General features: G+C 46.1%; 1 protein-coding gene across 2 annotated transcripts in view; it reads right to left on the bottom strand.

Moving 5' to 3' along the window:
* The window catches only part of SLIT3 (slit guidance ligand 3), a 610,824-nt gene that overhangs the window by 104,471 nt on the left and 478,824 nt on the right, over positions 1-27,529 (bottom strand). For both annotated transcript variants that reach the window (XM_054691197.1, XM_054691196.1), the window contains exons 9-12: positions 26,392-26,533; positions 15,951-16,022; positions 10,919-10,990; positions 7,354-7,425 (exon numbers count right to left, since the gene is read on the bottom strand). In XM_054691197.1, coding sequence (XP_054547172.1) covers positions 7,354-7,425; positions 10,919-10,990; positions 15,951-16,022; positions 26,392-26,533 — 358 coding nt within the window. The remainder of the gene's footprint in view (positions 1-7,353; positions 7,426-10,918; positions 10,991-15,950; positions 16,023-26,391; positions 26,534-27,529) is intronic.

Here is a 27,529-nt window from a genome sequence, read left to right as displayed (position 1 = left end):
ACTGTTCTCTCCATCTGACAGATGACACCTCTGGAACTCAGAAAGCTTAAGTATCTTTGGCCAAAGTTGTACAATTAAGTAGTAGGTGGAGCTTTGGATCTATCTGAATCTAAAGACTTCACTCCTGATCATGCTGCCCTGGTGCCCAGCTTTGCTCTTGCTAAGGGATGCAGGAAGTACCTAATGTTTAGGGAAGGCGGTGAGAGGATGCTCAGTAGCCACTCCACTTGACTTAGTGATGATTCCACAAGAAGACACAACAAAAAGAGCTGGGCTCTCTTCAGAGGGAATTAAGGAGGATAGTACAAACCCAAGAGGGAGTACATGCACATCACCTTCTAAATTTATTTCCAAGTGTTAGCTCTGTGAGGCGCTTTGCCCCCACTCTGCTCCGATCACTCTTGGCTTCCACATATGTTCCACGTCAAGAAGTATTAGCACTCAGCCCATTCACTAACATAAAGCATAATGCTGCTGCTGAGAGAATCCTTTCCAGAAGCTGTTGACTTGAGGAAGAGCAAGGCAGGAAACAGCCATGGAGAGCTACCAAGCTGAAGCTTGAGGGGAGAAATAAAGCCCTGAAGTCTGGGCTAAGAACGGCTCTTGTGACCAGAGTCCTTTTGCTAAAGGACCGGGTCTGGACAGAAAGGTCCCAGGTGCTCTCATGACTTGTAGCAACTTGTAGTTTCAGTGTGTCAGGGTCTAGGGAATATGGGGAGGGGGACTGTGAGAAAGCAAGGAAGCATCCAGTCTCCCTAAAGTGGGACATGGGCAGAAGACTAGGGAGGCCCTGCCCTCACCCACATCTCCTCCCTAGTACAGATTCCCCGGGTGCTCACAGGGTTTTGCTGTGAGCCTCGGAAAATACAAACATCTGGAATCAGGGTGAATGATAAATTGCATTAAAATCACCTTGGTAACTCCAGCAGTTCACATGTTGATTCAGTGGACCAGAGCTATCATTCTGGGTGTATTTATATTCTCCACACCTGCCCCTGGCTCTGCAGAAGACTGGGTTATGTTTCTTCTCATTACTCTTTGGGGTTTGTGTGGAAACACCAAAAGCAGACTCTAAACTTGAGTACAAGGCCTTCCCAGAAAACATGTACCAAGAAAGAGTATCGTGATCCTTTCCTGAAAAGTAAGCGAGGTGCTTCCAGAAAAGATGGACTAGGAATGGGCTGAGGATCCTGCCAAGGGGGGTGCCTCATGGAACATCCTCTCTGAAAGCAGGCTGTCAGGGTCAGTTTCTGCTTCATAAACATGCAGATGCAGACACACTGGAGGGAAAGATGGTACCAACAGCAGCTGGGCATGGCCTTGTCTCAGCCTTCTCCAATAGGAGAATGATTTTTAAAGAAAGAGTTATAAAGACTTTAGCTATTTGAAAAAAAAAAAGTACTTTCTGTGTCCCTGGAAATATTTGCCACCATTAGGCAGTGACAAACTATTAGTGAGGACACCAATTAGGGGAGCTTTTCTGGACCCCTGATTAAGCTGCAGGATATAATCAAACCTCCCTCATTAATATGTCTTCCCTTTTAAAAATTTCTCTATAATTAACCCTCTGCCATCCTGAATTTCTTTATCCATTAATTGTCATAGAGACCATTCTCTTCCCTGAGAATAAGCATTATGCTCTCTTCTTTCCCCTGTGACATGCAGGAGATTTATTTTGACCTTTGCAAACCTCAGACTGGACATTGGGAGGAATCTGGTGATGTCTGGGGTGAGTAGGTCAAGGCTATGTGACCCTCTGTGGAATCTTCTTTGTGATTTTAAATGGGGGGCCTGGGCCACAATGGCCAAACACTTACAAGAAGGAACAGAAAGAGTCCCAAGTAGGGGCAGAGCTTACTCCTCCCTTTTCTCCTAGTAAGGACTGCACCTCTGGTCAGGGCTGTGGTTGTCATGGTGATTCAAATGCAAATGTAGCAATCCTATCAGTTGGGTGTCTGAAAATCAGGACTTCCTTCACCTCCACTGACAAAGGCAAGCCCTATACACACAGGCAAGCAACTGGGCTTTCCTTGAGCAGTTGTGAGGAAACTGAGATTCTGAGAACCCAGACTGGGAGTCACCTCGAGATAAGGGGATCAAGCAGTTGTGACCTGGCCTGCCCCTCCCCTCCCCAACAGCTATTAGGGTGGCTCTTCACCTGTCTGATTGCTCCCTGGTTACTAATTAGTCCTTTAGAAAGATGCACCATTATTCAATGACCAAGCATGAAATGACTCCAGAATTTAAATTTCCCCAAGAGCTGCCTAAGGAAGTTCTAGGTACGTGAGAGAGGGAGACACTTCTCCCTCAAGACTGCATACAGGTGGGGATGTAAATGCATGCAGCCCCTATGGAACATAGTATTGCGAGTCCTTACAAATCTGAAAGTGGAAATACCATATGATCCAGCAATACCTCTCCAAAGTATTTAACCAAAGAATATGAAAACACTGATTCAGAAAGATTTATGCAGTCCTATTTTCACAGCAGCAGTACTGACAATAGCCAAGTCATGGACTCAACTTAAATGGCCATTGACAGATGACTCAATAAATAAATTGTAGTTTATACCCTCAGTGGAATACTACTCAACTATTAAAAAAGATGAAATCTTGTCTTTTTCAAAAACATGGATGGAACTTGAGGGGATTATGGTAAATGAAATGAGTCAGAAAGTGAAAGACAATTATGGATTGGTTTCTCATATGTGGAATATAAATAACCAAACTAACAAGTCACAGCAAAAACAACTCAGACTCTATGAAAAATACAGTAGTTACCAGAGGGGGAGAGGGTGGGAGTGTCCAGCTGATTTATCAGGAAGGGGCACTAGACCTTTGGTGGTGGGTGAGGTGAGACTCATACACTAAGGGTGAAGATGCACTGCTGAAACTTACAGTTTTGTAATTAATGGTAGATCAATAAAATTTTATTTAAAAAACAGCACAATAAAGTCAGTTTGCTTCGATTGCTGGGGAGAATTCTCATCATCTCATCTCAACACAGGCTTTAAAGCAAGTGGTTCTCATAGCATTACAGGGCTAGTGGGGTGATGACAAAGAACCAGAGGTCCCTGGAACCTAGGGCTTCTCTGAGGTATAACAAGAGGAGCTTGTTAATGTCCTTGACTGGAGCCAGCGAGGAATGTGCTTGCTCTGGGTCAGGATGCTGGCTCTGGGGACCTGGCCATGAGTGGGTCTGAAGCAGAAGTTCATGAAGGAGGGTATCGTGGTTAACACCTGACTCCGGAATCTGGCTGCTGGGGGTCCGAGGCCTCCTCACTAACATGCTGAGTGATACATAACTGCTCAGTGCCTCAGTTTTCCCATCTTTGAAATAGACCTTTCAATCCTACCTTCCTCTTAGCATTGTTGTGATGAGGTTAGATTGGGTGAACTGATGCACATGGAATGGCTCATTACGGGTCTGGAGCATGTTAAGTCTTCCATCAATGATAACTGCTTTATTAGCAGCCATAGCAATACTTGTGAAACAGCTAATGAGGGAAAGTGAGCAACGGGAAGTGAAGTTTTGCCTCTTGGAATTGGCATGTTGCTTGGCAGCTTCTATGATCCTCAAATGGTCTTGTCTGCCTTCCAAGAAAATCGAACAACAGGTGCCTGGGTTGTCTTAACTTATTCCAGTCCCAAGATAGTCTGGTTTGGTTTTAGACCTCCTGGAGCAGGCTTAACATCGACCGCGACCAGCATTTACATGAAAGCCTTCACCTCAAATGATGGCCGGCTCCACTCAATGACTTTTCTACACAGACTACAATCAATGAGAGCTACATGAATGTTCTTTATTCCCTGGGGGACCTGTAACAGCGCAGCTTGCAGCTGCCCATCAGAGGTGGACGTGTTGGTTCTAGAAATGCACTGACTGCTCTTCTTGCTTTGGGGAGTGCTGACTTCTGAGCAACAAGGCAAGGCTCTGGGTGTGCCCAGGATTGCCATCACAATAGTCACCCAGGAGCCCAGAAGTCTGGGTGGACAGGAGAGCAGAGAGAAGGAAGAGCACTTACCCTAAGTTTCTGGTGGGAGAAAGGGATGGATGGAACCTGGGAGAAGAGGATAGGTCACTTTGGTAATCTAGCTGTGTCTACCCCTGAAGTGGGAAGCAAGGTCCACCCTGACCTTGGATTCTGACATACCCCCATGGGGGATATTTTAGTTCTCAGTGGCTTAGGAGGGAGTCACCACGCTTACCTCCTCTCGTCTAAATGGGCACCTGACTTGCTTCCCTGTATCCTGTTTTAAGGAGGGATGCTGACAGATGAACTTGCAACCCCCCCAAAGATAATAAGGGCTGTTAGTAATAAGCAATGAATGTGCTTTTATACAATGAATGCCTTCAGGGACCGAACCTGTTTAGGATTAACTGCAGGGAGATGTACTAGCAATTTTCAAACATTTGAAGTCTACGATAATAGACTTTTCTGAGTTTTCGGAAGCCATTACTGAGGTTTAGTACAAGAAAGAGCTTCCAAACCTTCTAACTATGCAGTGGCGACTTATCTCAGAAACCATCAGCAAATGAGCCCATCAGAGCTGTCAGAATCTAGGGAGGGGGATTGGTGGTGGGGCCTAGGGGCTGTGCTCAGAGCCCTGAAGTTCCTTTGAATTCAGACACTTTGGAACTTAAGCTCAGGGAGGTACCCTTTCGAGGCTGACTCCCAGAGGGCAGGGGATTGGGTTTCAGGGGTAATTTCTAGGACCAGTGAAGCTTGTCCATGGATACCCTTTTGCAGAGAAACGCTGAAGCCTAAGTTTTTCCACTATTAGTATTGGGCATCTGCCCAAATGAGCAAGTCCAGAAAATCACCCTGGAGGACAGGGTCCATACTGGCTGGGCAAGTTTGCTGGGAGGGCTGAAAAGTTCATGGGCAGAGGGGGACAGACAACCATAGGTATCCACGTTATTACCAGTAGCTTCATGACAAGTGGCAGAAAGGAATTATCCAAGACCCCTTCCTGGGGCAGAGATGGCTTGGCTCTGATGCACCAACTATTTCAAAGATGGGGAGAGAGCAGAAAAAACAAACCTCTTACAAAAAGCCTTTGCTGAGAAGTAGAGGAAATCACTCAGACTGCAAGGGTATTCTAATCAGAGCTTTCTTATCAGAGTGTCTCCAGCCTAACAAGGAGAAATCCAATCTACAGCGGCCAAATGCTAAATTAGATCTAATCAGGACCTGCTTCCCAACTGCTCAACAGCAGGTCAAAATCCAATGACAGCTCCCATCGCTGGTTCTTTTTGGTAAGTGAGCTTGCCTGAGTAGTGGCAACTCTTCATTTCCAGGGAAGGGGGGTGGGGGCTTTGTCTTAACTCCCAGCTATTTAATTCCCTCCTCTCAAAACAGTTATGTTAAACTGGAGTTGCTTTCCGGCTCTAAGCAAAGTCCCCTAGTTCTGCTCCCGGCAAGACCAAGACCGCTGTCAGCTTGGAGCAGGGGTACATATCTTTCTTAAAAAGCTTGCACTTATTAACTCATTGCTGCCTGTCATGCATCCTGCTAGGCACCTTGATGCTCGCTCTGTTTCTCCTTAATGCTTGCAAGGCCATTTTCTTTTCCTCACCAAGCACACAGATTGTAAAAGGATATTCACCCTGCCCAGTGGGACATAACACCCTCCAAACTACCTCAAGGCTGATACCATTGTTACCCTTCTTTCAAGGGATTAATAGCTACAGTTAACTAGCCTTATGGTAGCAGTTATAACTTATAGCTTCTTTGCTACAAGCAAAGGACACCATCTGTGAAACACCCAGCTCCCTGCAGAGCCCTGGCGTGCCATGCTAACAAACAGCCTTACAGGTCCATTGAGGGCTGGGGCCTTTGAACACAAATATGCCCACACAGAATCACACACAGTGTGACAGACATGGAGGCAGAGGTAGGGGTGGGGTATGAGTGCAGAGAAAAAGATACAGAATTTTCTTTCTTTTCCTTTCAGTTTCGTCAAAACAAGCCTAACTATTGCTATGTGGGTGTGCTTCCTTCAAACTAGCTGGGTGACTCTGTGCGACATTACTGTACGGTCCAAGAAGCATCTGTCTGGGGCTGAGTGTTATAGGATATGTGCAAGGTAGGGGGTAAAGATGGGAGAAGTGAATGGCTGGAGGAAAAGTCTCACTTCCTCTTTCTTGAAACACCCTTGGGTGTTACCCTGTGTGATATGATGCCAACCTTCCCCTCTCATCCTTGGTCCTAGCCTCTCACTCATTTGGAGACCCAGCTGGACTGCCTGGTCTACAGCTTTGCTTACCTGCACATTGACAGCACGGAGGCTCCAGGCCCCATCCTCACTGCCTGTCATTGCAGGTGAGTTTACAGAGACAGAGACAGACAGACAGACAGACAGATACAGACACACACACACCCCTGCCCGTCCTCAGATGCACACCTCTGTGAGCCTTCTAAGCCACAGGACCACGTAAGCGCCACACCAGTTATCAAATCTGTTTTGCTGTGTGACTGAAGGAAAATTATATACCTCTCTGAAATTTGGTATTCTGCATTGCTCACGGGATATTTAAGATCAATTTCTAACTCCAATAGGAATTGTGATGGTCGCCAAGCAGACACGAGCCTGCACGCATACACCCCCGCCCCCATACATATAGTACACGTGTGCAGCTGCTAAGAACACCTACCACAAACCAGAGATAATTCTCCTGCATCATAAAATCTCAAAACACAGGGTGAACTAAATTCCTTTCCTTCCCTCTCTACATCAGAGTTCAATTATCTTCTTCAAACATTTAAGTGCAAATGACCAGAATGAAATAACTGCAAATAAATAACCCTAGAGCTTAAAATTCAAGGCAACAAATCTTCCTTTAAATTAAATAAACACTTCCCCCCTTAGCTATATCTTACCTAGATAGAGTCACATCAGTGACTGATTATGCTCTTCTCTAATTATTTCATCCCTCCACCCCACCATTCTTCAAGGTCACATGTCTATGAGAAGCTCTGTTTCAGCTATAGTACTGAAATAGGTTGTGTGCATATTTTAGTTCCTCAGTTCCTAGCACAGCCCCTGCAGGATGCTTCCCCTTGTAAGGTTTAATGCTTACAGAATTTCTAGCCTCTGAACCTGTGGCTAGTGACTCTGGCCAGGCACCTGGGTTATATCATTTAGTAGACAGTTCATGTTGACTTGGCCTCCCTCTGCCAATTCCCTGGTTCTCCCTCTACCAAAAAGAGGTGATGGAGGTGAGGGGTAGACAGCTCAGAATTTCTTTTCCCTTGGGGTGTATATAAAGTCGAAGGAAGACTCAACAGAGTACAACTCCAAGTTTGCAGGGGAGCAAGCAGCCCCAGAGACACAAACAGCAGTCACTCACAGAAGCTGTAGAGACACCAGCCCGTCGAACAGTCCCTTGGCGATCTCGGTGATCTTGTTCCCATAGAGAACCCTGAAAAATTTAAGAGAGTGGTCAGCGTGGATATGAGACCTCTGGTACTCACTCATGTGCATGGCCACCCCTTTGGTCAACTCCAGGAAGCAGGGACTCTCCGAATGTCTCTTCCCTGCCTGCCTCCCTTCTCACCAGTGAGACAGCAGGCCAGGGTTGGAGGGAGAGGCTGGCCGGCAGGCCAGGAGAAATGGGCTCCATTTTTTCACTCCTGGCAGCCCAGCTCAATAAATAATCCACAATAGGAAGAAGCAGTTCCTTTGTGGTGTCTCCCTGAGCAGCTAAGATGACTCACATACCAGCAATAAATAAGATGTGTGGGAAGCCGGCCGGGCCATGTCTTCTCGTCTTCAATGGGTATTGATCAGACTGAGGCCTGCCTATAGAATGTTTCCTTTTTTATCCCCTTGCATCCTAGGAATCCCTGAGCTGAGTCCTTTAATCATCCATCTAGACGGGGCTTTTTGGTGTCTGGGGCCCAATCCAGATGCCCAGGGTCAAGGACTAGCTCTCAGGAAAAACTGGGAGTGGGGAACTATTATCTGGGAGTGAGGGAAGCTTTGAGAGCACAGGTCATTTTTCCTATGCCTTGAGCTCCAGGAACTCCCGATTCTTTTATCCTTTTCTCTTTCAAACCCCCAGTGGCGCTCTCTTGTCTCCCATTCATGGGTCAGGCTCTGGTGTCTTACAAGGCTTAGGGAAGGAGTCTATGGGACTGGCCTCTGCACCCCAGCACCCTGTGGATCCTGCTAGCCCTGAGCATAGGCACTGAAGATGCTGCTGGCCTCTTTTCTTCTCCTCCAGGTCATAGACTTTGCAGCCTCTCAGGTCCAGCCTCCTCTGAGATGGAGGTAAGTGAGCATAGGAGGGTTTTGTTTTCCTTTTCGATTCCCTCTTAAGCCTTGAAAGGCAATGAATTGCCCAAAATCCTACTGCAAATTCAGGTCACAGTGCATCTTAGAGGAGGCAAAATAATAGGACCAGGAAGTGGTAAATGGGAGTGGTAACCCTCCCCCAGCCCCCTACCCCCGCCCCCCACTTTCCAGTTGCACCAGGAGTGAAGAGTGAGCTTCTTGCTCAGCCTGCGGGTGTGTTTCATCAATGTTTCAACAAATTAATGACTAAATAAAAATCAGCATGATGGCTCAGGCTCACATTTGTAATTCATATTAATTTCTAGAGCTCACTGTGCCAAATATGGTAACGCCACTATCTGCTGGTCTTGGCTGATGTCAGATCCTCCAGTGGAGCAGAAGCTGGAGGGGTAGAGTGGGGCTGGGGTTTGGGGCAGGGAGCTTGCAACACCCATCACATCTCCTTATGGAAGCCTCCAGCAGGCTGAACTGGGCTGAGCTTCTCCCTCGGGGCACCTGGGTGGAGAGGACCCTGGCTTCCCCTCAGAACACCTTCCTGACCACTTTCTTCCATCTCTCTCTTCCTTGGAAAGTTTCTTCTGAATATGTTGATGGTTTTCACCACCTGTAGCCCTATTTTTATTTCTTCATAGCACTTTTCTCAATGCCACAGTATAAAACTTATAGACTGGTTTACTTTTACAATTTCCTCTGTGCACTCCGCCAGCCACCTTGAATGTCGGTTCCACGAGTGTGGTGACATTACATGGCTTGCTAAAGGCTGGGACCCTGAGCTGAAAGGCTGAAAACCCAGCAGGGTCCAGCATAATTAATATTTGTTGAATGAGTGAAAGATTTTCCTGCCTTTAACTCAGCCATCTCTCAGTTTGGTTTCAATGTAAGCTCCACGAGGCCAAGGGTCTTGTCTATCTCTTCCAGGGGCATATTCTCAGTGCCTATAATACTGCTCAGTACACAGCAGGTGCTTACTGAGTGAATAAGTGCATAGATGGGGGTGAGAGGCACTTCACTTTAACAATGCCCAATATCATCCAGAATTGGCTAACGGCATGGCAATTCCATGATTAGTAGCCAGATTCTGAATTTTCTTTCTGACAGGACCAGAAGAATCTCATTGTCTTTAGACTGTTCTCAGATCCCAATAGAGGGGCACCAGACAATGGGAACAGGGTGGGGGCAGGGACAGGAACCTGATGACAGACAGCTGCTCCCCCTTCTCCTCTGTGATCTTCAGCACAATAAGCAGACACTAATCTCACATACAAATCCTGCCTTTGATATCCCAGCCAGATGTTCTATTCGATAAATGAAACTAATTTACTCTGCAGGCAGCAGGCAACAGCTGAATGGAGAGACTTCCCAGTCTTCAGTCCTTTCCCAGGGGGACGGGGCAGGTGGAGGGAAACGTGTATCTGGTTACCTGTGCCCGCACACATCAAGCAAACAGGTTGCACAGAAAAGCCCAGGCAGGATGCCGCTGAGCATCTTCACTCTTGCAAACGGGGGGAGGTCACCAAGTGATATAATTAATATCAACCAATGCTGCCTTTAGTATAGCTTATATTTTTCACATTATCTCAGGAGTTTGTGGAATCAGACTGCCTGGGTCCAAATCTTGCCTCTCATTTGTTGCCAGTGGCCTTGGAAAAGTTAAGAGTTAATGACTCAACAAGATTTGGGGGTTATGTGTGTGTATGTATGTGAGCTTGTGTGCCATAACTATGTTCTAGGTACAGCTTAACGGACCAGAGGTTCAACCAGGGCCAAGAGAGATAAAACAAATAAAATCTTCCTATCTGTGTGGAGTTTAGACAGTCCAATTTTTTCAAGTGGAAAAGACAGGTGAAGACAAGGTTGTAATGAGGATGAAATTACCAAGGCTCCCACATGTACATTACATCCTACCTAGTAAGTGAGCAATATGTATGGCCAGACCATGCTATCATGCAAACATAGTTGTGGGATATGTGACAGGCAGGGGAGGTACCATTGTCCCCTTCTGCCTCTGAGGATGTTCACGACATCACATGGCGAGTCCCTGATGGATTAAGGACAAAGTCCCATGCTTTCCTGTTCCTCTGGGTCTCTGAGTCCCTGGTGAGCCCAATAGGCTGCCCTCCAGTTTCAAAATCAGAGAAAGGGAAGGGCTCATAGGATTGGGCTGAGGCTTTCTCAGAACAATGATCCGGAGGTTGGAGGTTTCGAAAAAAAGTCTTAAAATAGGGAAAGAAAATTAGCTCCTCCCTTGACGAGGCCACAGAAATGGGGCAAAATGGGCTTGTCGATAATAAACACATACTATGATTTTCTCCCTCCCTTTCCCCAGAGAGCCTGCCAAGGTATGGGGCGGGAGGGGGTGTGCGGTTAGAGCAGAAGATGCATTTGAATTAGAAGCCAATAACTGGGAAGGCTGCTGGGCACTTAATCAATAAAAATAATGCATTTGGGTTGTAGAAATATTCCCCGAGATCAATTTCCCCTGAAGAAATATTTGTTTCTTTTACCAGGTTGCCACAAGTGTGTGAGGGAACATAAAGCCTTGATAAACACCTCCTGAGAAATATGGACACCTCCCCCCACCACCCCGCCTTCCCTGTGCAACTGGGCTTCCCACTTACAGTGATGTGAGTGACTTCAGCCCCTGGAAGGCATCTGGAGCGATGTCCGATATCTGGTTCTTGCTGATATCTCTGAAAGCAGCAAAGGCAGAGACTGAGCACAGGGCCCAGAGGTGTGACACAGCCCCTCCCAAGTGCCAGCCCTGTGTTCCAGATATGCAAAATGCTGAGATTGAACCACCCCATTAATTTAGTTATTCATCGTGCAAGAGAAGGGGTGTAAAGACCGCTCAGTTCAATTGCCTAGTGATAAAATACACTATCTTCCTATCACTCTTCCTGGCTTCCAAAGAACGCTCGCCACCCATAACTTGACTTTGACATATGGCTGGGCACATGTGCGCCTTCACTTTGTAGACCAATTAAGGCTTTGCCGTAGGTCGTGTGAGCAAGCAAAGAGAACTGAAATGAAGCAGGGCCCTGTTCCATCCAGGCACAGGCCAGAAGCATCCTTTTCTTGCCATGTGCCTCAGTCAGTACTTATTTTTCTCCCCAGAAGTCCCAAGTCATTTCATCTCCTGCAAGGAGGTCTGGAGCAGTGGCTGCAGTGTCTCATCCAGTGAACTGTCCAGGCCGTGTGACGTAGTGCATCATGAGATTCTCACCTGCCAGCTTAGACACAAGGATTTGTCGGTGGAAGTGCTCCTCAGACAGAAGCCAGCCCAGCACATTGATGTCCAGGGCTTTGGGGTAACATGAGCAAGGGGTATGCTGTGTGTTCAGACCCTTAGATGCTGGACTAAGAGGCAGCTCACCTACTCTCACTGGTGCAGAGGCCTCCCCCTAACCCAGAGGCTGCCCATTTTCCAGCAATCCAGTGACTTCGGGGTGCTGGCCTCTTGTTCTTGCTGAAGGCACTTTACCGAGGGGGAAGACTTCCTCCCAGAGCCACTGGCTCAGGCACAGCCTTCGGCTCCTATCACTGGAAGGGGAGATGCTCCAACTTCCAGCAACAACAGCTCATTTAAATGAAAGACATCAATGGGTCTTTGCTCTGTGTAGAAGGAGGGCACTGGGGTGGTGGCAGGTCAACAAGAGGAGACAAGGACTATGGAGAAGAAAGTTCATCTAAGCAGATTCCCAGGCAATTGCCTCCAGTGAGGCCAGACATCTGGCCCCCTGCCTCTTACACATATCCTCCACCTGTTTCTCTCCTCCTTCTAAGGGCCTTCAAGAGGGCAACGGGACCGTGTTTGCCAGGGCCTCTGCACGTTTCCCTCCCTGTTTCCAAAGCCTGTAAGTTGAAAGACACTTCACAGGCTAAGACTTCTTAGGCACTGCTATCAGGCTCAGCCCTTTAGCCAGTGAGATGGCCTCTAAGAAATCTGAGATTGTGCTCACACACTTACTGGCTTACACCAGGCTTTTCTTTAGCAGCTCTATTTTCACCTCAGGGTCTTAACAAACAAATGCCTCGGATTATCCTAATCTTGTTGGCCCTCAGGGTGACTGCTTAGCCAAGTATTTCAGGCAAGTGCCCAGGGTCTGTGTTCAGATCCCACTAATGAGAACACCAGGCCTTTCTGTTTCCTGATGGTGGGATGTCCCTTTAAGGTATTTAGACATCTACCGTGCAAGAGCAAGCTTTCTGCTTGAGCGTTATCCTGACACGTTGGCTTTTAGGCCACAAATGGACTTTCAAACCTGGCCCTGGTTACGACATGAAGGGTTTTGGAGATGGCAGGGAGTGGAAATTGGAGAAGCTGGGAATTGACCCCGGTGGTTACTTTGTCTTAATTCTAAATTTTGCAGGAAGGAAACAGCAGGTTTGAGAGGTGAGGGACCTGGAGACACGAGGGACTGGACAGCTATGTAGGTACAGAGCTGGCCTCTCAAACTGCCTTCCATTTCACTGCAATGGATGCAGGGGCACCGGGTGGGAAGACAGGCCGGGGGAGGGGTCGCCTGCTCCCCCTGGCCATGCTTGCCCTCTCCCAGGCCACTCAGGCGGTGCCAGAGAAGGCTCTGGGCACTTGAGTGGCTCTTGAGCAGTGGTTCCTATACTTCTTGGATACATTATTAAAATACATGTGCAGAGAGTTTGAGTTGTGGTTTGGGGAACTGGGGTTGAAGTTGTATGTGACATCTCTCCAAGGGATCTTCAGGTAGGTGGTCCCAAGTCACTTTAAGTCAGAGTGTTTCAGAATCTGGTTGATCTCAGATCCACCCTTGTCCCCCGGGGCTTATAAACCGGACAACCAAGAGGTGGATGGCCTTTGCAGGCTACTGAAACAGAGATGGCAAATTCAAGGGCTTATAGGGCTCAGCAAGGATGATGAGCCTGAGATAGTAGGAAGTCCTGGAACCTGAGGGAAACTGAGAGCATGTAAGTGAAGCGTTCAATACTCCAATCTGTCAAACAACATAGGGTGGGCCCCCAAGGGTCATGCTGTCAGTTAACCGGCCTGTAAGACCAAGGGGTGTTCTCAATGTCCCCCCTACCGTCAAATGCTCTCAATGTCTCCCCTACCGATGTCTTCTCTACTTTCAAACTTGTTTTCACCTAGAAGTGCTTTTCTAACCTGAGTGCTAGAAATAGGGACAAAGTGATTCATTCAGGGAGAATTTTTTCCCCTTGTGCTAACAGCAGGATGGGGTTCAATCTTAATACAGGGGAACTTCTTCCTACTAGAGATAAACTGGTCATGTTCACCCAGGAAGAATTCACATTTAGAGTCTTAAAATCTATTCTCAAGCAGTGATCCTGCTTCTCCTAAGTTGTTGTACTTCCGTCTGGGTTTCTGAAGTTAGTTGCAACATTTAAAAGTGGACTTTCTTCCCCATTGCCCTCCCTTTGGTGGGGAAAAAAAGGCATCATAATAAATATCAATAGCATCAGAAGTGATAAAAAATTAAATGCATTTTCCAGGTCGTGACTAAGGCCTTATGAATTTTGAATGTACAGATCACGCAACTCTGATAGGATGGAGAAAGGACAGTAAAACACAGCCACGCTCTAAATTACCTGGACTTCACAAAAAATGAGAGCAGTAACTTAAATCATGCAAGAGCTATAGGTTGGGGCAGGGACTGGACTTGTCATTTTTCATTGAAATTACTATCTGGCTGCATAATCAAGCTGGGCTTTAAAAATGAATGGGGGGGGTTGGCTATGGAGTGTGAGCTGGAGAAGCAGGGAGAACAGGAGATTAATGGTCCAAGGTTTTAAATATTAAGGCCTATATTTATACAGCTCCTCTAGCAGGAAGGCTGCCAAGGGGAGGGAAGGAGGACGAGCTCAGGGCTGGCTCACTATGCTGGTCTCCACTTCTGGAATTGTACCAGAAGAAAATTGTGTTTGGTTTGGATTTCCAGGGAGATGGGAAGCTGGCTTCCTGAGATCTGAGGGCAAAGCCTACCAATGCCACTGTTTCACAGGGATGTTTATTTTTAACATAAAAGGAGTCAGAAGACACTTAACCTCTTTAATGGGGGCCCTCCTACTCAAGGGAAGTCAATGAATCAAGATGGAGTCCACAGATAGCTCTACCTCTGCGCGCGCGCGCGCGCGCGTGTGCTCTCTCTCTCTCTCTCTTCTCAGTGGGGGGCCAGAGGGAGTAAGTGAGTGGAAAGAAACAGCATGCTGGTTATTGGGCTGTAATAGATGAATTCTTAGCCTGGTAAAGGGATAGCAATCTCCTGCCAGATTCTTAATTTCTATGATGGAAAGTATTAAGTAGGGTAATAGTGGGTGATCTCTGAACCCCACCAGCCTTCTGCCAGGGTGTCCAGCCCAGACTCACAGAGCAGTGCTGAGGGAGGATATGGCCACAATGACAGGATGAGGGCAAGGATGAGGGTGCTGATGATGCCCATGGTGCCCAGGGGAAAGCCATTGCAGTGTAGGTATCACCAGGCATTGATGGATAACACGTAGTGGTGGTGATGGGGGTGTTGGAGATGATCATGGGCAAGTCACGTGTTGTCAGTAAGTACCTTCCAGGACTCCTAGTCTCACTTGGAAAGTAGATAGAGTCCTTATTATGGTCTGAAGGGTCCATGGATCCCTTTCTACCTGGCCGCTGCCTACCTCTCCAACACGTTCCCTACTGCTTCCCCTCACCCACTCCCCTCCTCCTCTGTCTTCCGCAGGCCAAGCTTCTAGGGCGTTTCCATGCTCTTCCTTGACTCACCCCTCACTTCCTCTGGTCACCTGCACAGAGAGACTGTCGTAGGAAGACCCACCTAAAAGACCACCCACCCTCTATTCCTTTCACTTCCTGGGTCATATTCTAATACTTCTCAATATTCTCCCACTAGAATTTATAAGAGCAGACTTCATTTAGCATCATAGCTCTAGCCACAGAGTGTCTGTGTTCTTATACACAATGACCTTGCACTAAGTATTTGTTAAAATGTGTGCATGGTTGTGTGGATGTTGGTGGCAGTGCTATAGAATGATAGAGATTGCTGTCAATCCTCTGCTGAAGCTCCTACTTGAGACCCACACACCATCAACAGGGGACAATAAAAATGGTGATGTGGGTTTTTTTTTTTAAAGATTTATTTATTTATACAAGAACTGGGGTACAGTCAGAGACGCAGGAGGGTGAGAGAATTCACCAGAGACAGAGCTGGGAGCAGAACAGGCAGATGGACCGAAGACACTGCTAAGGGGAGGAGAGGGCGAGGCAGGAGAGGTCTGCTGCACCATGTGGGTATCACCCTGGCCACTCAGGAATTGAACCAGCGCTGCAGAGAGCTTCACAGCATGGCGCTCAACCCGCTGCGCCACTGGGGAGGCCCAAAAATGGTGGTGCGGGTTTTTAAGGACAACTTAGTCCTCCTCCCAGATCACTGGACTTCACTCTATCAGGGAAGCCCTTAGCTGTTGAGGTTCTTTGAGCCCCCACACCTCATCTTCTGAAAGCAACACTTCTGAGCCTCACCTCCCAATTTTAGGAGCGCATTCCTACTCAGACAAGAAGACGGACGGAGGAATGAGGCAGGCTGCCCACTACACAGGACATATCCCCTGCCCACCCGCCCATCTGAAATCATTTGGGTTCATTTCTCCTTAGAGGAAACTCACATTCGTTTCAGTTTCTTGTACTGGGTGAAGGCTCCAGCAGGGATGGATTTGATGGAGTTCTGTTCCAGGCGTCTGGGAAATAGAGCAGAGGAGTCAATTAAACATTGGTTGGCTGTGGAGTGCCTGAGGACAGAGTGGCCTCCCCCAGCACCCATTCTTGGTTGAAGATCCAGCAAACACTGCAAAAGCCAGAGAGTCTACTTTTGGGGGGATATGGTACAACCACCCCAGGGTCTAACTCCCCTGAGAGAGAGCCAGAAAAGATGACTTCTTCATGAGGATTTTTGGTTCTTGCTTTTTATAAGCTGTTTTTGTAGCTTCTTCAGAAAAAGCTTTTGGAAGTAACCAAATGGTGAGTTGAAAAAGTCAAAGGGAAAGAAAAGTAAAAGGAGAGATTTAGCATATAGCATGATCTTAATGTCTTATTATATTGTATATTGCATATCATATACTTGACATTTGCTGAGTGTCGATCTAAAGATTTATTTATTTATGCATACAAGAGCTGGGGTAAAGGCCAGAGATGCGGGGGTAGGGAGGGTGAGAGGATTCACTAGAGACAGAGTGGGGAACAGAACAGGCAGACTGACCAAAGTACACTGCTGAGGGGAGTAGTGGGCGTGTCAGGAGAGGTCTGGTGTGCCATGTGGATTGCTCCCTGGTCTGCTAGGGATCGAACTCAGGCTGCAGAGGCTGCGAATTGCTTCATAATGCTGTGCTTAACCCCTTGTGCCACCAGGGAGGCCCCTGAGTGTCAATCCAAATGCTCTCATCAGACACTCCCAAAATGGTAACTACCTAAGGTGACAGACATTAACCAATTTGACTATAGCAATCACTTCCCAATGTATATGGATAGCGAAACAATTGCATACTTTAAATGTATACATTTTTATTTGTCAATTTTACATCCAATAAAGCTGGAAATAAATTTCAAAAAAAAAAAAAAGTAAAAAGAAATGGGCCATGGCTAGCAAAGCCAGCTGTCACAGAACCAGTCACCATTGAAAACTCCACACTGCCCATGGGATGCTGAATGGGCAGAAATGACAATGGCCCACTTCAATTCTGGGCTTTTCCATGGACTTTTCTGATATGTGGAGAAAGAGCCCTCATGTCTTTACCTTCCAGCCTGACATCCATCAAACTATCTCCTTGACATACTGGAGACTCCAGGACCCCAGCTGGACCATCCCCTGGGCTTTACCACCTTAGGGACTTTTCCAAAATGCTCCCCCCTCTTTCCTATTACTCTGGGAAGAACAAGAGAGGCTGTAGGCCCAGGGCACAGACTTCCCTGGCAGAGAAGGGGCTGTGGGGGTGGAAGGAGCAGGCACACTTCATTCTTTATTCTTTCATCTCCCAAATGACTTTCCATCCCAAGACCAGGTGTGGTGGGAAATAGGCCTGAGTGAGAGGCGGGGCCTCAATTAGAGGTGATGGATGAGGCCCCAGGCCAGGCAGAGGACTCAGCCTCTCATCCTCATCCATCTCCCTTTTCTCCAAGGTCCGGATCTTTTCATCACCTCCTTATTTGGCATGGATACTCCCCAAACCCTCCACGCGAAGACACAAGAATAGGTGTGCTGAGGAGAGAGGGGAGGGGGAGCTGTGGGAGCAGACAGGCTACATCTAGCTAGCGGATGCACATTTCTGGCTGGGATGAACCCATTCATCTTGAAGAGTAATTCCTGCTGCAGAGTGAGGGAGACAGTCGTATTAATTTGTGCCTTGCGATCTCATCTTCATTGGGGGAACAGAGTATTTGTTACTGGGACCGCTAATGGAGCAGTTTGCCAGCAATTTTCCCATTTCAAACAACATCTCAGCTGCTAATGTGGGATGGTTTGTCAGGCGGACCCATAACACAGACAAATCACTCTCCAGGCCAAAAGAAGGGAGGGCTGGGGGGAGAAAGAGAACAGGCAGGGGAGGGGAGAGCGGGAGCATCGGGACAGATCTTTCTGGGCTGCTGGACGAATACAGTCTACAAATGAGCCCACCACGGTCTGTTAACCAAGTCTTTGTGGCTGGGTAGAGGGGGCGGGGAGAGTGCTCTGTGGCGCATGTGGACACAGGCTCACTGCACAGGGGGCTGGCTGGCTCATGGTGAATCAATGGGTCTCAGACACTGTATTAGATTCAGCCACCCAGAGTGGCAGCAGACTCCGGGCTGGCTGCCGTGACTGAGAAGTTCCAAGGGCATTTTTGTTTCCAGCTGAGCAGAGTTCAGCAGGGATTTCTCAGCCAAGGCAGCAGTTTCATGGGTCCCTAGGGCTGTCAGTCAGGTGGCAAAGCTCTCCAGGAATCCTGTGATTCACCTGCTCCTCTGGCAAGGGACGGCAGCAAGATGACACCTCTGGAGAGAGCCACAGACTGTAACGATGGCAAACCCTCAGCCTGGGCAACAGCATCCATGGCTGCCAGGTGCAAGCCAAGAGCCAGGGCAGCTCAGGTCGGTGGCAGGCATAAGGTTAGCTGCTATCCCAGAAGTTCATGATCAATTAACTTCCACTTTAGTGATGGGTACAAGAAGGGAGGGAGGGAGGAGTCAACAAGCCCAAGTGATACAGGTTCTGGTGATAGAGACCAACTGAGACAGTCCAGCAAAGAACCACATTTTATAGTAACATAATAAACAAGCAGAGTGATCACCGACGCAGTCCAGTTCACATATGCCTGTCATATCTTGTGATCCTTGACCTCGTGAGGTAAGCTGTGTTGGCTTCATTTGTTGGATGGGGAAAATGAAACCTAGAGGGATCAAATAACCTGTCCCAAGTGACAAAGCTACTGAGTGGCAGAAGTAAACCCTCTGTTTCTCTCCATTGGAATTGCTGCCTCTCCCTCTTTTTTGAAAATGAGAAAACTGAGGTCCAGAGACTAAAGCGGGTTTTCTGAGTCACAGAGAGGCAGAAGGCATTAAAGCACTTCTGAGACATCATGCAGAAGTCAGCTCAGTAAAAAGACTGTAGGGATGGAGGGAAGATGGCAAATTGATGTGACTATACAAAAGACACAAAGAGAGTGCAAAGGTGTGGTTTTTGAACAAAGAAGAAAGAATCCCAGTCTGAGCCTGTTAATCCACTGCTGCGCATCCTGGACTCTTAGACTTGCATGGTCTGGGGGTGGTTTTTGTCTTTGCTTCTTATGTTCCTGTCCCACAGGGCAGGAGGGATCATTGTGAATAGTCAGCATGCAGGCAAGCCTCGGAGAAATGGTAGGTTTGGCTCCAGAACAACACCACCAAGTACATACTGCGGTCAAGTGAGTCGCACAAACTCCTGGCATACAAAAGTTATGTCTCCACTATATTGTAGCTTATTAAGTGTGTAATAGCATAATGCCTAAAAACAATATACAGACTTTAATTAAATGTGACATGGAGACAAGCAACGAGTTTGTGCTCTTAGAAAAACGACATTGATGGACTTGCTTGACGTGGGGTGGCCACAAACCTTCAATTTGTAAAAACAGCAATTTTGGTAAAGCCTAATAAAGCAAAGTGCAATGAAATGAGGTATGCCTGCATGTCAAATTAAGGCAATGTAGGGACAACTATTACAGGAAGTGCTAACAACTACAGTAACAGGCGCTCCTAAGGTGCTTATTGGACTAGGAGTTTTACACAGTTGGTCAAACTTAACACTTATCCCTCTGAAAGGCAGATCCTATTTATTACCATGCCCACTTTAAACATGAGGAAATGGAGGCTACTCAGAGAATGTTAAGTCACTTGTCCAAATTCACTAAGTCAAGAAGAGTTACAGCTGGGACTCAAACCCAAGTTCATCTAATTCAAAAACCTGAACTGCAGTCACTGAGCTTTATTGCATGTCATTGGTGCTCAGCCTTCTCCACTCTCAGTCATTGCTCATCCTCAGAAAAATGGCCCCTCTCTGTAGGCAGTGAGACTAATGTGTGTGTATGCATGTGTGTGTGCGTGTAAAGGCACACACCTACCCCTGGCAGGTTTTACGCACAGTCCAGCCTCATAGCCTGGAATAAGCCTGCAAAGGTGTATACTCCAGTGACAAAAATCCAATGTGAAGAGCAAAAAGCAGCACAAGCATCAGCAAAACCTGTCACATGTAGGGATGTGTCTGAAGTCACCAGCTGGTTTTGGTCTGTCTTAACTGGCACATGTATCTTTCTTTGTCTTGCAAACATTCTTCAGGCTGCAAATGGACTTAATAGAACTTGCATAAAAACAAACACACAAATCAAACATCTGAGCATCCGCCTGCACCAGTAAAAACAACAGCAATATCTGGCGGGGATTTCAGCCATTTGCACTCCGCATTGATTTGCCCTAGTTCCTTGGTGCTTCCTTAATGATCTGTCATCTGCAAACATGCAACTGAACACAATATGTTTCTAGCAATCCATAAGTCAACACAGTACCAGAAAGACTGGCAGGGGCACAGCTGGTCCAGGGGCCATGGCTGCCAGTGACCTGATAAAGAGGTTCTAGAACTGGGTGGGCATGTTGGTGGTGGTGTGGCCAAGTGTCGATCATGGCAAACACCAATTTACCGAGGGTTTTTCATGTGTCAGAGACAGCTCTTCACCAGTTGGCTCATTTTATTCCTTCAACAGTACTACAAAGTGAGTAGCATTGTTGATATCTCATTTTGAGGAGGAAGGGTCAATTTATCTAAACAGAGATCTACAGATTAGACTTGAACCTTGGTTGGTCAGAATTGAATGTCTATGTTCTAAGCCTCTAGGCTCTACTGCATTCCCCCCACTCCAGAAGCCCCCTTTTTGAGAGTGATTCTTCACTCTTTCCCATATTAGTCTACCCTTGACTTGCATCTCTGGTCAGAAAGCCCAGATCCTGCTGAAGGAAGGGAATTCTACATTTAATTCTTCCCCAAAGTCATCCTGGATGATTTGATTAGAGAACAGAAAACTCAAGAGTCCCGAGAGGCAGCTCCTGATGCTTCACTCTTTTCAATTCTCTACAAGGTTGTATTCTGGGCTCACTTCTGGGTTGGGCCCATTCTGGTCCCTCCCTTTCTTTACATTTCCTTCTGGGGATGCTTCAGAAGGGCAGTGAGTCTTAAATTCACCTACTGAGCTTATATGTTTGGTTGACTGCAAGAATGAGGAATGTGGGTCTGTGTGACATGAGTCATGCCTCATCTGTTTTGCAGAACACCTGGCATTACCTGCAGGAAGTAGAGGCACAGACCTCAAACTAGATTTGTCCAGATGCCATCAAAAAGAGAAATTTTTTCTTAGTCATCATGGGAAAAAAATACATGAAGAATAGTATGGAAACTTGAGACTTCATTTCATTTGTTCTTCAGGCATACAGGTGCAGAAGTTTTTTCTCTTTGGATTCTACTTTGTTGCTTCTAAGCTTGGTGCTAATTTCTCTGCATTATTTTGTTTAATCTTCATGGGAAATCTCTAGTTGGTATCAAGAGTCCCATTTTGCAAAGAAGGGAATGGAGTGAAGCATGAGATGGTAAAAAATGTGCCCAAAGGGAGAGGTAGATCTGGGACTATGTATCCCAAGGCTCTATCCTGAACTATTGTGCTGCCTGATCAGTTTCCCCTTTATGCTACCTGTCCCCTCCTTCCACGTGGCAGCCCCCCAGAAACCTGGTGTCTCAGAACCTTTCCAGCATCACTAATGTTGGTGAGGATTTCTAGAATCCTCTAGCAGTTTTGTTCTACTGGCTGTTTATTTGGTTCGCTCTCTCTTTCATGGCAAACAGTATACTAGGAATATATACTTTTGTTGAGCAGATAAACTAGAGTTCATCTCTCTATCCCAGATAAACTGTGAGGTTGGGAGGAGGTCAAGTGGAGTGGGGTTACCTTCTGCCCTAGATGCTTTCACTTATGACTTGACACTGAAGTCATCCACAGCCTTCAGCATTCAGCTCCATTCACCTGCAGTACCAGATCACAGGAGCCAGTGAAGGAGCTTCATGGTGGTATGTAGCAAAACAGAAGGTGGGGCACAGAGGGGAATGGGCTGGAGGCACAGATGACCCCCTCAAGGCTTGAGGATCCAGGAAGGTGGGCTAAAGGTGACAGAACAGAAGATATGGTGGGCCTCTGACTCTTTCCAGAATTTCTCCCTACTGGAGGCTGGATCCTGTTCAGAGAAACAGCAGGAGCACCAAGAACAGTGCTACTGGTGGGGGCTCAGTTTCATGGAAAATCTGCAGTCACCCGTCTCACTGTGGGTTCTCTGAAGAAAGCTATTTTTAGAGAAGCTGGCTCTGCTATACAGGGAGAGCACACAGGTCTCTGAGCCAACAAAATCCAAGAGTCAGCCAGATTGCTTTGCATGAGAGATAGCCTTCTCTCTCCCAAAATGTTGGGGCATAAAGAACTCCTCCCAAGGTTTAAGGGATCACTACTGGCTAAGGGTTGGGGGTAGGGAGTGGAGAGCTGATGTTCTGCCAAGCATGCCTAAGGAGAAAGGGTAAATTGGGATGATATAGGTGGTCATAGACACCAGGGGGGAATTCTCAAGAATAAATAGAACAAGTCACATTCAGATGTCTTATGGATGATAAATCAGACACTTTGTAATCATCCTGGGGTGCATCCTGCAGTTTCAACACTCTGCTCCCTTTTTTCTCATCTTTCAACCTCCCCATCTGCTCTTTTTCTCTCAGCACTAAGAGGAGGCACCTAACTGCTTAAAAGACTTTTAGGCCAACACACAGATCTCCAGGCACAGGCCTTTTTGCCTTGGGGAACAAACAAGTTTCCCTCTCAAAGTCCTCTCCGTCACCTCTCTCAGGACCCTCCCAACCACATCATCTTGAGGCCTCAGCTTCATTTCATCACAGAGGAGTCCCAGGCCATCTGTCTGGTAGGCTGTGGGTGTCCTGTGAGCATGGATATTTCCATGTCTGCATACATTTGCATGAAGATGAGCTACCACCAGGTTCAATTCACAATGCAAGTGAGTGGTCTTCTAGAGCCAATTGTCTCAATCACAGCCTCCATGGAACTGAACCAGCTCTACAGGGGGTTCACGTCCTCAGGCAGCTCCAACTCCTAGGATGTGATTTCTAACCTTTTTACCTTGTGAAATAAAAGTGGCAATGGTGGTGAAGGAAACACAGTCCCCTCACACAGGGTATTCCCCATGTGCCAGATACAATGCTAAGCAGGCAACAGCACACTCACTTAACTTCTACCAGAAACATTAAGAAGATGCCATTTCATTGAGGCAACCAAGGCCCAGCAAAGATATTTGCCATTGGTTAAAAGGCAGGGCCAGAGTCAGAAAGAGGCCCTCCCTAGCTCAACAGGTTTATACTCTTAAGCACCTGCTTGTTGGTGGCTGCTTATTTGTGGAAAAACTCAAGTGAGATCCAGACTTTGGATTTCATAGGCTAGATGATTATAGACCTTCTCTTTTGCCAATTAAGGGAACCTGTGTACATGTAACACATAATCCACATTCATAGAGACATACTATTATAATTATATAATACAGGTAATTAAACATATGTCTCATGCAAGTGTATATATGTGTACATACTCGTGTACATATGTATGTAGCAATCTATATTCTGACTCTGGTGCCAATATTTTAGAAAATAAAGGGCATTCTGAATAACAATGGTAATAGGATATTTAAGTCTGTGCACTTACAAGATATGTCTTTCAATTGAATATTTTTGCTCAATAGAAAAACATCACATTGTTTTTGTTTTTCTCACTTTCTCTCCTATCAGGAAAACCTTAGTAATAATCAGACATTCTTTAGAAAATCACTCTTCTAGCTTATCAATGGTGCCTTTAAAGTCCAACCAGCTCTTGGGCATCTTATTCAAAGAACCTAAAACCATCAACTCAACAAATTCTGTCCTCTGCAATGTTCAGTGCAGCATTATTTGCAGTAGCTAGGACACAGAACAGCCTAAATGCCCACGGATAGAGGACTGGATTAAGAATATACAGTCTATCCACACAATGGAATACTATTTAGCCACAAGAAAGATGAACTGCTATTCTTTGCAGCAAAATGGAAAACATTTGAGGGAATTATGTGTAGTAAAGCAAGTCAGGATGACAAATAATGAACATTTATTTGGTGGACAACTCAGTAGAGCAAAATACATATAAAAACTAGCTGACACTAATAAATGAAGTGAGGCTTCCGAGGTTAAGAGGGAGAGAGGAATGAGGAAGGGTCAAAGGGCATAAGGGATGGTATTGGGGAAAACAAGTAATGGACATGTTATTATTTTGAAATAAAAAATCCAGTGTCCAGATATGTGACCAAGAATCCAGGTAGGGTGTGGCCTGCATGAATCTCACCTCCAACATGCAGGGTTGCAAATTGTCTCTCCCATATACTTGACCTGTGTGTCTGTGAGGTCCAAGCTGTGTGTCTGTGAGGTACAGGGATGTGGAGAAGGAGAGGAGGGCAGGTAAGCCCTCAGCTTTGGAATCAGGGGCTTGGGAGGAGGTTCCTGCTCCTATGTGAGCCATAAACTGGCTTCTTTCATCAGAGTGTGTTTGAGATCTGATCAAGGGAATGACAGGAATGGGAAATGGTGGAAGAAGGAAGCAAAGGATCGAGAGGCAGAAGTGAGGTTGAAGAGAATTCCACAGAAAGAGGGATCTCAAGGCTAGCACAATGGCCAAGAGGAGTGAAGGAAAGTTACAGTACAACATGAAGGGAATTGTTGGTCTTTGCTGAGAGGAAGACTGAAAGCTGAGTGAAGGTGGATGAAAGTCATATGGGGGTGAATTTCAGTCCAAAAGGATGCTTTACTGACTAGCTGCTGGCTGACAGGATGGTACAGGGCATGAACTGTGTCTACTGGGGCTGGGGAACAGTTTTCAAGGGAATTACAGAGAAGGTGGCCCAGTCAATGAAAAAAGAAGAAACTGAGGCTCTCCTGTTGAAAGTCTGTTCTCATATCAATGATGATGCAACCAAAGTGCTTAAAATGTCCCCATGATGTGGCCCTTCATTACCAATATGCCCTCATCCCCAATATTTCACCTTTTGCTATGTGTCAGCCACAGTGGCCTTTAGTTCTACCGGGCATACCCCCACCTCAGAGCCTTTGCACAGGCAACACTTCCTCCAGATATCTACTTGTTTTTACTTTCATTCACTTCCAGTCCTTTCCTTGCTTTACTTCCCCCGCATAGAACCTATCACATCCTCACATATTATCTAATTTATTTTGCTGTGTTTATTTTACTTTGTTATTGCACTTTCCCCAACAATAGTATACAAGTACCAATATTTTACCTATTTTGTTTGTTGTTGCTTTCTAAGCACAGAACAATAACAAGAGCACAACTCTGCTTAAAACAGCTGTTTGTTAAGTGAATATATGAACAAATGAAGGAATCAACAAGCCATCTTTTGGAATGTATTAGGAACAGATGGGTATGCATAGAAGAGGAGAAGAACATGAAGCAGAGAGGCGAGGGAAATGCATGTGTTTTATTTGGAAGCATTTTATCTAATAGTGAGTTCAGTAAGAAATTCCATCTAATTATGTTTTGAATATAGCCATCAAAAGGTGAAGGGAGAAAATAAAAATGATTATCATCATTTGCAGAGTGGTCTTGAGGTCAACATTAACTCAACCTTTACTGAGTTCAAAATGAGACAATGGCCATTTCTAATATCTGAGGGAGGAGGGAACAAGACTTAGCTATGGGGACACATTTTACTGGCATCTGGGACATCTGTGTAGCCACATGGGCACATACCATTTTGTCTCTTTACCTAAACATCTAATCTGAAGGACAATAAGCTAATTTGAAATGATAAAAGCTCAGTCTTTCTTAGATAATGGTAGCTATGGAAACAGTTCATCATTTGTATACTTCTTACCATTGCCATTCTACAGAACACTTACCCATGTGTCAAGGACTGAATTAAGTGCTTTACATGTGCATTTCATTTAGTTTTCACCATGACCCATGAGTAATACTACAATCACCACATTATTATAAATGAGAAAAATAAAGATGAAAGAAAGCAATTATTTTGCCCAAAATGACACAGCTAGCAAATGCCAGGATAGAATCATAAGGCAGAGGTTGGCAAACTTACGTAAAGGGCCAGATGGAATACTTATTAGGCTTGGTAAAGCATAAGTTCTTTGTTGTAACTATTCAATACTGTCTTACAAGAATAGTATGAGCAATATATTAACAAATGGGAGTGGGTGTGTCCCAATAAAGTTTTATTTATAAAGAAGGCATCTTGGGCTCCCATTTTGTAGTTTGCTAAATGTAATCTAGAGTCCATATTTGTGACTACTGAGCTATCCTACCTGGGAAATCCCAGAAGGAGAGCACAGAGATTTCTGATCTTTCTCAACTGTCAGCTCTGACAGTCCAACATACTTCCAGCCTACTGGTGGATTGGCTCAGACAGATAGGCGCAATGTCCAGGGATGAGGGTGGCAGATGGGACACTTACATTTCAACGATGCCCTCTGGCAAGTTGGCGGGGATCTCTGTCAAACCCTTCCCTCGACAGTCCACGATGTTATTACTGCATGTGCAGGCCGAAGGACAGGAGATGGAGTTGGCATTGCAGGCTGGAGGTTCCGAGTGGGAGCCTGTGGGGCCAGAACACAATGGTCAGCTAAGGTCAGTGTCAGGAGCTGCCTGGGCTTCTGTGCCTCTAAACCAGTTTCCCGGGGAAGCAGCACTCCTGATTCAGCTACCTGAAGTATGATCACCAGCTGACTTCTCCTCTCATCTGGGAGACACAGCTGCCACTGGTTAGATATTCATCTTAGAGGAGAGATTCTGATCTTGACCTGTTTCTGGATTGCTCCCCTTGCTCTGTCATCTTGTCATCCTGGTCTTTAGAAGAGAGTGGCTCCCAGCATCAATCATGCATGAAAATATGCCACAGGAGTGCACAGAGCATATACTAGGACAACATTCTCAGGGTGCTCAAAGTCTGAATGATGACCTGGGGTTTTGGGTTTTCATTTGGGGATTGGTTGCCGAAACTTCACTCTTTCATGGCTGGAAGTCACTTGAGATATCAAAACCAGGTGGGAGGACAAAAGGTGGCAGAGTTTCCCTATATGGGACATTGATGTTGTCAAAGTGGCGATACAGTCATAGGCAGTGACATCCAAGGCATTTTCAAACCATTTTTATGTCCTGAGAATATGCAAATAAAACTCACTTCATAAAAAAAAAGGCAAATATGAGTTACTAAATATTTTAGAGCTAGCTCTTACTATTTGAGGTGAGACCCAATGTGGATTTTAAAGAAAGGTGGTGAAAACTCAAGAAATGGCATCCAAGCAGCTTATTTTGGAAGTTAAATATATTAATAGACACACATATACAGTGGTGAACTAATATAAGATTCAAAGACCTTTAGGAACACTCTTTCATTGGTACAAATCTCTAATACAGGAAGCATGAAGTACATTTGAGCATTTTAAAGGCACTGTAAACTTTTCACATTATGGCTTCTGCCTCAATATTAGGTAAGAATCTCAAGCTTGTGGCTATGTTTTCAAATGTAGACATTATGCTCGCAAAGGCAAACTAAATTCAGGGCCTCTCCTGGGACCCCAGCCCATGCCTGC

This window comes from Talpa occidentalis, unplaced genomic scaffold (genome assembly GCF_014898055.3).
Source record: "Talpa occidentalis isolate TD23 unplaced genomic scaffold, MPIMG_talOcc4v2.1 talOcc4.9, whole genome shotgun sequence".
Taxonomy (NCBI): Eukaryota; Metazoa; Chordata; class Mammalia; order Eulipotyphla; family Talpidae; genus Talpa; species Talpa occidentalis.
Note: the sequence above shows the minus strand (reverse complement) of the source record. Positions and strands in the feature narration are given on the sequence as shown.